This window comes from Lycorma delicatula, chromosome 10 (assembly GCF_047948215.1).
Source record: "Lycorma delicatula isolate Av1 chromosome 10, ASM4794821v1, whole genome shotgun sequence".
Classification (NCBI taxonomy): Eukaryota; Metazoa; Arthropoda; class Insecta; order Hemiptera; family Fulgoridae; genus Lycorma; species Lycorma delicatula.
Window position 1 is genome coordinate 23,100,192 of NC_134464.1, and position 13,194 is coordinate 23,113,385.

The 13,194-nt window shown below is 33.7% G+C and overlaps 1 protein-coding gene across 1 annotated transcript in view; it reads left to right on the plus strand.

Moving 5' to 3' along the window:
- stnB (stoned B) overlaps positions 1-13,194 on the plus strand; it is an 87,105-nt gene that overhangs the window by 58,027 nt on the left and 15,884 nt on the right. The window contains exons 12-14 of the mRNA XM_075377881.1: positions 5,240-5,354; positions 7,986-8,152; positions 11,345-11,496. Coding sequence (XP_075233996.1) covers positions 5,240-5,354; positions 7,986-8,152; positions 11,345-11,496 — 434 coding nt within the window. The remainder of the gene's footprint in view (positions 1-5,239; positions 5,355-7,985; positions 8,153-11,344; positions 11,497-13,194) is intronic.

The following is a 13,194-nucleotide window of genomic DNA, read 5'->3' on the forward strand; positions in this document are numbered from 1 at the left end:
CGCATTCCACTAAACACTTCTTGACTTATTTAAATGCGATTTCGCTCAATTTTTTCAGTGTTTTAAAATAGTAGATAAAACATGGATTCATCATTATACGCTAAAGACTAAACAGTGGGTGGGAGTAGATGAAAGTGCTCAAAAGAAAGCGAATCGATTCCATCAGCAAGAGAGTCATGGCTATGATTTTTTTAGGATTTTCGTAGTGTGATGGTCGTAGACTACCTAGAAAAAGGCAGGATCATCACCGAGGAATATTACGCTAAGCTACTGGACCGATTCAAGGGTTCTGTTCAACCTAAACGTTAACATCTTACCGAAAAGAAACTGGTCTTTCATTTTGTTTGCGCCTGCACACAGATCTCGAGTTGTAGCTGTAAAACTCCTTAATTTACGTTTCATAATAGCTTTCAAATACTCCGTATTCCCCGGCTTTGGCTCCCAGCAATTAGTTCATTTTCCCAAAACTGAAAAAACAGCTTGCCGGATGAAAATTCATTTCAAATAATTGAAGTCAAAACTGAGAAAACAGTTTATTTTGTATAGCTGGACAGATCGCATTTAACTTAGGATATTAAAAATTTTGAAAATCGTTTAATCTAATGTATCAAGTAGCAAGATTGAGTACTTTGAAAAGTAAAAAAATTAAAACATTTTTGAAAAATCTTGTGCTTTCTTTGACAGGCCGAGAACTTTCCAAACGGTCAAAATGTCGTTTTATAATTTTATAAATTCCTTCGATATCGGACACCTCAGTTAGAGATCTACGTAAAATAACGGAAACCGAATTTTATAACACCATATTACACTTAATTTCTAATTTCAATCTCGATTCGATCAGTTCATTTTTTTTTTTTATTCTGAATAGATTAATATAAGCCACGGACTTTTACGGAACAGTATTTAAAATGCAAACATAATGTTAATTTAAAAAATACTACAAGTTTTTTTTAACATAGATCGGTTTTATTGAAATAAAATACTATCCTGTCCACGGATGATTTACATTGATACAATTCTTTCCCATCGGCGACTGAAGTCAAAGCATTAAATCTTTCATAATTAAGTTAATGGAGGAAGAGATAATTTTTCAGTTTTACTGTTCGATAATTATCTGAGATAAAGTTGAGAAAGAGAGGTGAATCCTAACAATTCTATCGAGGTAAAGTCGATCATATTACATCACCTGATGTTTTAGAATAACTGGTGAAAATTCAACATTTTGCAATTTGCATATCGTCTGACCGATAACCATTCATTCATTAATTATTTCTAACAATGGTAATTGAGTTTCCAGGTGATGATAGCAAATAAAAATAGATTAAAATGTTTTTTTGTTTTCAGTATAATTAAAATAGCTAATACTAAAAATTCACATATCTGTATGTAAATCAATAAACACGTTATGTAAAAAAACAACAATAGAGAGAGGTAATTTTTTTTTTAATTAAAAAAAGGTGTGAGGTGAATCCTCATTCCTACAACGAATATATGAATAAAAGGGTGGAGCAGAAAAACGCATATTTTTCACTACTGATAACTTTGTTTGTTTTAATTACAGAAAAAAGTTTTACATTAAATAATAATATTGCATTATTATTGCATTTTACGCAATATTTTTTTTTTTTATTTATTGCATTTATTATTGCATTTTTGAAATCAGCAGGCCTTAATTATAATGTCAGTAAGATGATATCCTTCTTGTCGGACGAAAATTCGAAGCCTCTTCTCAAAACTCTGTACAGCTTTCTCCAACATTTCATTCGACACTTCAATTTCTTGACGAATGGAAATTTTCAGGTCTTCGATTGTGTGTGGTTTGTTAACGTACACTCTTGATTTCAGGTAGCGCCAAAAAAAGAAGTCATGAATCAATAGATGGGAGAGCGTGAACGCCAAGAATCATCGCCAAACGTGAAATGACATGTCCAGGTTCGACAAACATTTGTCGAACCACTTCAATCGATGCTCTTGCCGTGTGATCTGAACACCATCCTGTTGAAGCCCACATTTCTCTCATGTTTAGCCGATTCTTTTCCAGTTCTGGAAGCAGGAAAAAAGTCGATGTAATGCGCTGATGTTACTGTAACAACGGTTACCCCTCTTCAAAAAAGTAAGGACCAACAATACCTATCTTGGAGACATCGCACCAAACTGTTACTTTTGAGATGTGGAGAGGTTTTTTGTGTAGTTCACGTGGGTTCTCCGGCGCCAAGTACCAACAGTTCAGTATTAACATAACCATCCAGATGGAAATGGGCTTCGTCAGTCATCATTATTAGGTCGTTTACATCTTCCGTAAGAACGGATTTCATTATGCCACAAAATTCTTTGCGTTGCACAAAATTCCCTTCAGTTAGCTGCTGGACGATCATTATTTTGTACGGGTGAAATCTGAGATCACCATGTAAGTTGCAATGAAGCGAACGACGTAACATAATCAGCGCTACAGCCTGTCGCCTAGTGATAACTGTCCATCTTACTCTGTCTACAATTTTCGAAGTTCGGACTGAGCGGGCAAGACCAAGTGGTGGTTTTCATCATCACAGTTCTAGTACTTCTAAACGTCTTAACGCATCGGAGTATGGTGCTTCAATTTAGAACTGCATCTCGACAATAAAATTTCGACGGAAAAGACGTTGAACCGTGATCAGAAAAGTATTATTTCTAAAAAAAAAAAACTGCTCGACAGCAGATGCACAATATTCTACGCTCTATCGCTCCACAGCGACTGAAAGTGCGTAGTCTGAGCTGTCCGGCAGAGGTCACTGAAGGTCAATACCCCCACTCGCCGCTGAGTACCAGCGGTTTAAAAAACATGCGTTTCCTCTGCTCCGCCATGTACATAAGAAACAGTAAAAAATAAAAATGATACAAAACTTTTAACAAGCGAATAAAATCAAAAGAATAAAACCCTATAAAAAAAAAGTACTTACAACTTTTTTAAGAGAATACTAAGGATTTTTTCTTCAGAATGTCAATAAATTTCCTTCTTTTTATAGTGTCAAGTAGGTTGTTTTTTTATTCAGCTTATTTATTGTTATTATTTCTTTTAAGTTTCATATATGTATTTACTTTTACTGTGTACATAATGATGATGTTTGTTTAACAGTCAAAACTACTAGTTTTCGTAGTTTGAAATTTTAATATTCAGTAAATAATTCTTAAGAGGGTTTTCTTAGTGATTTTAATTACTTTTATATTCTTTGTATACTATATGTAAAATTTAATATAGATTGTTACTAAAAAATTTATTTTTCATTAATTTTAATCTCTTTACGTGTTATCTTCGCAAAATTCTTACTATCTTCTATATAATTATATGTATACAAAATGATTCAAAATTACATGGTAATATTGACAAATGACAATAACAGCTGAACAATAAAGAAGATAGCAACCAAATTTTCCCATGAATTTCGATAACAAAAATTTCAGTATCGTTATATTCTCTACTTTCTACACTTTTTTTAACAGGACAAAATATTTCGTTAGTCGTTACTAAAAAATAAAGCGTTTCCGGAAATATGTTTATAAAGCCTTTTTTCATTATATTAATGTTCCAATTAGCTCTCAAACTACTGCCGCATATAATGTCCTGGGAGGATTCTGCTAAACTTTAGTTATTTTATGGTAAAGCTAAAAAACTGTGGTTTTCAACCCAATCTTTTTGTTTATTACACCCTATTCCGTAGAAAATAATGGGGATACAGTTCTGGGTCCCATTTTAAAAAATATTTCAGGTCAAAAGCCGTAAGAAATCACTAAATTTACCTTCCCAGAATTTCAGTAGGGCTTCATTTCAGCGGAGGAGCAGAGATCGGAACGAAATTTTTCATTCGCTAACGAAGACGTTTTCGGATTCATGTTTATATGAACTTTTTTTAGTACTTACGTTTTAGCTCGTCGACAAATAAATTGAAAATTTTTGGGTTATTATTAATATCACTCGATACAATCATTATATTACCATTTTTATAACCATTTATTTCATAAATATAATTTAACCCAACTTAACCTGCCCTCGCTGACCTTGACTAAATAACACGATCTTAGCGAGCGTACGTTAAGTTTGTTAGATTTATTTATAATTTTAATTTATATATATAATTATAAGCAACAATGCTTATATTTTTAATATGTAAAATATGTTAATGATCCCGTAACTTTGAAGCATTTTCAAAATTACGGGATCATTATGATTATGGTCGACGGGCTAATACATAAGTATCCTTTTTTCATTACTTTGATGAGAGAAATACGCCTATGAAGTTTAGCAATATCTTCCTGGGTATATATAAATCGCAAATTTTGAAAATTATTTTTCAAAAACGTCTAATTTTTTATGAAATTTCAATAGTGTTGTACAGAATACCACAGTTTTTCTTACGGTTTTATATCCAAAGGAAATTTTTACAATTACTGTCAAATAAAAAATCTATTATTCAGTTTCCAGCTTGTTGCCTGTTGTTTGATACAATGCCAATAATTATTGCAATTTTAATTTATTAATTTTTTTTTTTAATGAACCATTTCCATGATAGCTTCATTTTTAAATCAAGTAAATTCAAATTAAATCTATAGACATAAAATGTCCCCACAAAAAAAAAGAGTTAAAATATTTCATGGATTTACCTCGAGGTAATAGTACTACAATCCACTGAAATGTAACAGTAATTTATAAATAATATCCAATTACTTGGCAGTCTAGATATTGAGATCTTTCATTTCCTGTTTAGCCTCCGGAACCACCGTAAGGTATTACTTCAGGAGATGAATGAGGGTGATATATATGAATGTAAATGAAGTGTAGTCTTGTACAGTCTCAGTTCAACCTTTCCTGAGATGTGTGGTTAATTGAAACCCGACCACCAAAGAACGCCGGTGTCCACGATCTGGTATTCAGATCCGTATAAAAATAACGCCGTTGCTAGGATTTGAACTTAAGAACTCTCGACTTCGAAATAAGCTGATTTACGATGACGAGTTCACCACTAGACCAACCGGTGGGTTAAGAATGGTGATCTAAATCAAAATTATTGCACGTTAAATGATGAATTTTCTTCCAATATAACTAACGTCAATTTTAATATTTTACATTCGATGTAAGTTTAACTGGTATAAAAATTATGATCTTTAATGAAACTATAAGCTCAAAATTTATATTAAAAAAATCCTTTCGTTAAGAAATTTAATTTAAGCCCATATTTTATTACAATGGATATTTAATAATTTTCAGGTTCAAACCTCCAGACGCCTGTTATATAGAATTGATGAGGTTTAGGGTGAGACCACCGAAAAACAGAGAACTGCCTCTCCAACTGAAAACTACCATGTGCATCACTGGAAATAAGGTAAGCCGAACAAAAAATCACTTTCTGATTTAAAAAATCCTGAATTAAAGTCATATAAACAAAAAAAAAGATTGCAAAATTTTTCAGTCGTTTCCCCCTTATGCAAACAAAATAAAAAAAATGGAAATAATACAATAAATTAAGCTGTTAAATAAAACTTGTAAATAACAATAACTTTTAGAGATGGTGGGAAGGGGCAGCAGACCATCGACTACTATGGTCATTAGCCCTCGTCCCAAGCTAAAAACTGTGCCATCCTGATCAAAAATAGCAACCAAGTCAAAAGACCGTTCTTTTTAAACAGAACATCCTGATAACCAACTTGTCATTGAATATAAAACCCCAAAATAACAAAGATGATAACGGTTAAACTCTTGCCGTTTAAAAACATACAAACCATTTCTAAAGAAGTGTCAAAACTAGCAAAACTGATAAATAAATATGCGTACCCATCAACTTCTCGCTACATTCCGTATTATATTAAAACTGATTTTAATAAAAATATAATTTAATACATTAATTAATGCAAACATAAGTTAGAAGCACGTATCATGTATGAAAAACTTAATTTTTTTTTATTGCACGTCATTTTAAGCACAATAGAATCGTTTAGTTAATTCCTAAAAAAAAATATGTTTTAATTAAAAATGTTATTTAAAATTTGAGAATTACTTCTTTTTGATTCATTTAATAATGCTACGTACGATTAGCAACACTGGTTTTTATTGTCTAGGGCATTCTTTACTCCATACTCTATAAAAAAAGCCGTCAAATTTATTCAATGTTCGATAACAATATTAAATAAGCTGACAAAACAGTTGTTTCTAATGCACGACTTACACGCAACACTTAATTTAAAATATTTATTATTTTATTGAAATATAATATTTTTTCCGTTTATTTAATTCAATGATTCTAACTAAAGCGCGCGCATAACTTATTTAATTGGCGCGTGTGTGGCGATACTACCGGCGACGGTCGACAGTAACTAAACTAATGTTATTTCACAACTTACCTAGAAAAAATTTCGCTTGTACGCTCGGCAGACTGGTGTAGCCGCGAGGCTTAACAACCAGGTACCGAATCGACCGGGCGATCGAGTTAGAGACCCGGCCAGACCGAGTTACTTTTTACTCTATAAATATTATTCATTAAATTCTACCGCTCACCTGTGATGTCACAAGATAGCAAATGACAACAACAGGGGTGGGTATACGATTCTGCAAATATTTTTTTGCAAATGTTGTTATTTTTTAATTAATTTTCTTAACAATTTTTATTTTTATTAAAATCAGTTTTAATATGATACGGAATGTACCGAGAAGTTCATGAGTACGCATAAGTTTATGCGCCAGTTTTGATAGTTTGACTTTTTTTTTTTAGAAATGAATTAATTTTTTGCTAATTTTGTTAATTATTTTATTAATTACAAATGTTCCTAAGAAAAATATGACCTGAAAAATATGAAAATTAGGGGAAATATCGAGATACTGAGGATGACCTCGCTCTACAGCCTCACCACCTTGTCTTTTTCAGTTGAAAATTTATTGGTATCAATACCACATTAAGTTTTCAATTTCACATTAAGTTTGGTGAAAATCGGTCCAGTAGTTCTGGAGATAAAAAGGTGATTTAGAGGCCAACACCAAACACAGGTACATACGAACATTAAGATCCGGAAAATTTCCATCCGGTTTTTTGGTTTTCTGGGTTACTTAGGTGTCAAACCGTCAAGATCCGGTGTAAACCGCATATGCCCAAATTGGACCGATTACAACATTCCCTTCTAGAACTGTAGCACTATCTGAACGGGAAAGTAGAATCTTAACCGTAAACTGCAGAACATCGAATAATTTGTATTACTCAAACATATAATAATTTTGGTATAAGTATATAATTAAAGTTAATATACAAAAAAACCCCGCTTACCAACAATTGAATTCGGAGCGTTCAAGTGCTTTCAGAATTAAATTCCATCTTCAGGATTTTATTAAATAAGTAATAGATTATGTTGGTCAAACTCTGATCCACATCTATTTTAACGCAACAGTTGAGACCACCAAATCGATAGGACGTTTACGTTGATATAATTTTATAGCATATGACGACCAACTGTTATGTATTAAGTAAATATTACGATTTTTATCATTTATATGTGAAATTTTAATTACTATTACAAATAGGACGAATATGAGAGTTCCTGAAGATGGAATTTAATTCCGAAAACGGATTCAATTATTCAAACAAATTCAATTGTTGGTAAGCAGTTTTTTTGGATATTAACTTTAATTACTCATACATAAATTATACGTTTAGTATAACGCAGTTCTAAAGTGATTTAACGTGAAATATATTTGTTTTAATAGTTAAATTTATCATAAAATACACGTTTACGAAATGGAAAAGAGACAGATGAATGAGCTGCATGTCTCGTATGACGCTGATCCCACGCAAAATTCAATAGTTAAAATATTAATAAATGAAAAATTTATCAAATACCAAGGAAAAAACGAATATAATACTCATTAATTTTTGTCAGATAGTAGAAGGATTATTTTCACTATTAGTCAGATCTATTCTGGGGAGAAAAAAAATGTTATTAAATAATTTTATAATTAATCTATTTTTCAGGTGGAACTAAAAGCAGATATTCTAGTACCAGGATTTTCTAGTAGAAAATTGGGTCAAATACCTTGTGAAGATGTTATGGTGAGATTTCCTATACCGGAATGTTGGATTTACCTTTTCAGAGTCGAAAAACATTTTAGATACGGCTCTGTTAAATCGGCACATAGAAGGTAAACAAATAAGAATAAACAAGAATTAATGTATTAAATTCATTGTAAAAAAATCGATAACATTATTGTAATGAATAAACATTAAGTAATGTAAATGTTAGTATTATTGATTTTGGAGTACTAACATTAATTTGAGTGTCATTATTAAAACTGCAAACAAACTTTTTACGGTATGCTTTAAAACGTATATGTTAATTCATTTAGTTTTTAGATTTAAGTGACATTTTGTATCATTTAGTGTAAATTAATGAGAAGGTTACATACAGACGGTGCTTGACAAATATTAAACTCCAAAACCGGTGACAAAATATAAATTTAAAGAAGTGTTTCTCAACCTAGAGGGGGGGTGCGATAATAAGAAAGGAGATCGCGAAGTTAACCAATAACATTACACATAAACAATAATGAAATCATTTTATGAGAAAAAAAATCACTTATTATAAACATTTTACCTACATCTATGAGTACGCATGTAGATAAAATAAATTAATGAGATGGTTGTTTGTTTTTCATTTAAACGTTTCTCCATACGTAAGATTTGTTAGAAACACACAAAAGCAAACGGTTTTCAAATGATAAAAGACGATTCCTATATTTTAATTTTTAGTACAACAATACAGGAAAATCCCTTTTCACGGAGGTAAGACGTGGCGAAAGGAGTTAGTAGCTTTAATGCTTCTGTGACTAAATTTCCATATTCACTTCGACGAGCAAGCCAAAATGTATCTCAAATCTGAGATACATTTTTCGTGTTTTCAATCCTCAGATTGAAATGTAGTTATAAAATTTTATCGGTAGACATTTCGATGAGCTGGTCTTGAATCTCAACCGGTAACGTAATATCCGCGACAACGTTACACTAAATAGATTCAGTTCTCATCTCTTCGAGAAATCATTTTTATCTTCCGGGAAATACTCCGCCAATTGAATTTTTAGCTCGCGCAAATGCATCTTCATGCTATCTAAACTGTGGTGAATAATAGTGTCTTCATCCAAGCGTTTCTCAATATAATCGGAAGCGAGTGGAAACATCAAATTTTAACTTAATGGCGACTAATCCAGATATAAAACTACTTAATGAAAGCATGAACTTTTTCGTTATTAATAAAATGTTTTTATCACGTCCTTGTAAATTAACATTAAAGTCGTTTAAATACGAAAATACATCAGCTAAGTAAGCGAACAGCAATATATACTAATTATTATGAAAAATAATTTTGAATAAATCAAACCTGCGAAAAAGTATGATAATAAATACAAATAAGACAAAAAGCATGATAATTAGCAAACCAACTAAAAGGGCAACAATTAGGATCGGGTAAAGTATAGCAAGTGGCATCCTTCAAATATCTGGGGATGCATCATTAAGAAATATAGGAAGTGTGATTAGTAAGTTAAAGTACGAATTGTAGGGCAAAGGAGAAGCATTTAGCAAAATGAGGACAGTGCTATATAGCAAACTAGATCTGCGACTAAGGCAAAAACTTGCAAAATGTTTTGTGTGGAGTGTGGTCCTTTATGGGGCAGAGACATGGACGATTAGGAACGAAGAGGAGAGAATATTGGAGGTCTTTGAAATGTGCGTTTGGAGGAGGATGTAAAAGATCAGCTGGACGGAGAGAGTTCGGAATGAGAGGATGCTTCATAGAGTGGGAGAAGAGAGGGCGATTATTGAAATAATAAAAAGAAGAAAACGTAGTTGGTTGGGACATTGGCTGAGATGAGACTGCCTGTTGGTGAAGGCATTGGAAGGATTTGTAACGGGGAGGAAAGCAAGAGGTCGGAGACGAATGAAAGTGGTAGACAATATAAAATGAAACGCATGGCACAGAATCGAGCAGAATGGAGGGCGGCCATGTGAAAACCTGCCTTTGGGCAGAACACTTATTGTTTTATTCATTGCACATTAAAAAAATTTTTTTTTGTCTTCCTAAGCAAAGTAGTAGGGTAAGTGGCCCAAAGAAATACCTTGGGGGTAGAGGAGCTGATAAAAGTTTAAAAATATCGTTTTTTTTAGTTTTTTACTCCGAACTCTCTCCATCCACCTGATCTTTCCCATCCTCCTCCAAACCCACATTTCAAAGGCCTCCAATCTTCTCTCCTCTCCCCTCCTAATAGTCCATGTTTCTGCTCCATAAAGGGCCGCACTCTGAATAAAAAGATAAGAGTTTTATAGATTTTAGGAAAAGGGTAAATATTTGGGGGTAAATCTTTTTTTAAGAACTTAAATATAACGTGGGATTATGTTTGAAAATGTTTGAAAAGAATTACCGCAAAGAAACTATTTACCCCTTAAAGATATTGATCCCAAAATTTTACCGACAAATTTCCCCATATACACGAGTCTGTGCCAAATTTCATCAAAATCAATTTATCCAGTCAAAAGTTATTAAGCTTCAAACACGCCAACATATTTTTACGTATGTATATTACCCCTTTTTTCTTTTTTTTAGGGTTCCTGAATCATACAATGTCGAGAAATGCAAAAAAAATTCATACCTGATTTTTTGACTGATTATACCATCATTCTTTCCTTCTTGCAGCACAGCTCTAGAGCTGTGATGGAAAGAAAGTAAAAATAAAAAAGATTAAAGCGATTGTGAATGCTGCAATGCATTCGAATATCGATATCGATACCGAAACAATTTGGCCTCAGTAAATACTACTTGTGTCTTTATTAACAGCAAGTGTAGATAACGCTAATAATCTTTATTTAAACAATATCGATGCCCCAGAAGCAGCAAGCATATATTCTAGAACCAATAAAGCACACAAAAAAGTTAAAGTTTTTATTACAATCAGAAAGTAGAATGCAAAGCTAAAGAATTCCTACAGTTCCCTCTACTCGTTAATCTGTATGTTTTTCATCGTAAATGTTATCTATTTATTTATTTACATTTTTAAACCGATTATGAGAATTATCCTGTGGAGAAAATGTTATTAGTTGAGAAAATGTTATAGGTATAACACAGCACGAGAGAGGGAAACTGTTTACCATTAAGCAGTGACTTATCGGTATCCAGCGTACGTTGACTGCGTATGCTGTTATTCACTTTCAAATTAACGGTTTTTTTTTTAAGAAAAAATATATAACTGTTCTACAGTTAAAAAAGACTGTAAAATTAATTAATTATTTTACATTATATTTAATAAATTTTTATAAGTTATTAAATTATTATTTATTTCATACAGATCCGGTAAAATAAAAGGTATCGAAAGATTTCTTGGCGCTGTTGACAACTTGGAACCGTCTTTAATGGAAGTGACATCTGGTCAAGCTAAATATGAACACCAACATAGAGCGATAGTATGGAGAATGCCGAGATTACCCAAGGAAGGCCAAGGTAACTTATGAAAGCTTTATTTATACTCATTTGTTTATAAGAGTAATGAAAATGATTTATTTATGTAAATAATGATATTTGTTATAATTATAACCGATAAAATTTCCATTTGTACAATCCAAAATGGGTGAAAAATGTAATGTATAGTATTTAAGTTAGATTATTAAAGTTTTTAATGGGGAAAAATTATTTAAACGAATAATATGATAAAGCAAACTTTAATTCAACAGCCTACTAGTGTTGGGGACGGTAAATGTGCCTCGGAACCCACCCGGTCGGTCTAGTGATGAACTTACTTAGGAGTTATCCTCCAGAAAAACGTAGATACACCGAGCACATAGTCAATGTATGCAACAAGGCAGAAAGGATGATAAAAAGTCTAAACATCATTATGTCATCGCAGAATGCCCCTCGGGCCTCAAAGCGCCGTTTACTGGCGACCACCGTCGTGTCTTCGCTTATGTATGCCGTTCCGGCCTGGTGGCGCTCTATCGCCATCAGGCGCAACAAAGAGAGACTGGCGAGGACGCACAGGTGTGTGCTCCTAGGTGTTGTGTCCGCATACAGGACAGTGTCCTATGCCGCCCTGTGCGTGTTATCGGGTACACCTCCTATTGACCTAATCGCAAAAAAGAGGGTGGAGAGGGCACAAGGCAAGCCAGAACAAGAGGTCAGGGATGCCGTTTATAATATCTGGCAGGAAAGAGGGTCGCAGGAAGCTGTGGGTCGATGGACGAGAACTCTCATCCCCAACATCAAGCCATGGTTGTCGAGAAGATTTGGTGAGGTTGATCATCACCTATCGCAGTTTTTTACAGGACATGGTTCCTTCAATAACTACCTGCACAAAATAGGCAAGAGAGAAGAGCCAATTTGCAACTACTGCAACGAGATAGATGATGCTGAGCACACCTTTTTTGAGTGCAATAGGTGGGACACACTTAGACATAGTAAGGCACTCACAGGTATAACTCCAGATACAACAATAGACTACATGCTAAGAAGCGAGTCAAACTGGAATAATTTTGCTAGTTTTGCTAGACAAGTTGTTCTACAGAAATACTCCGATGAGAGAAGACAAGGTGTTGGCTAGAATAGGACTGGGTGGACAGCCTTGCTGGTGAGGTCCAGCATGCTGCGGTGTGTTGGCACTGATGAGCCACCAAGGACTCCACGGGTAACAGTCAGGCAACAGCACACTGAATACTGAAGGGACCCGGTACCGCGTCGCGGCGAACTGGGTCTGGCGTGGTGTAATAATGTGGTGTATTAGTATTGCCCTTTTGGGTCCCCAAGGGGCAATATTGATAAAGAACTCTCAAAAAGAGCTAACCGGTAGGCCGACCTGCCTTGCCGGTATATAGCCGGTAGGTGGGGAGGCCTATTTGAGTTTAAAGACACTCCCCTGGGCGGCGTAATACCAATAAGTCGGTCCGGCCCAGGGGAGCTGAGAGAAAAAAAAAATCAGATTATTTGGAAATCGAGAGTTCCAGCGTTCAAATCCTAGTAAAGGCAATTACTTTTATACGGATTTGAATACTAGATCGTGGATACCGGTGTTCTTTGGTGGTTGAGTTTCAATTAACCACACATCTCAGGAATAGTCGAAGTGAGACTGTACAAAACTACACTTCATTTACACTCATACATATCATCCTCTGAAGTAATACCTGAACGATAATTCCTGGAGGCTAAACA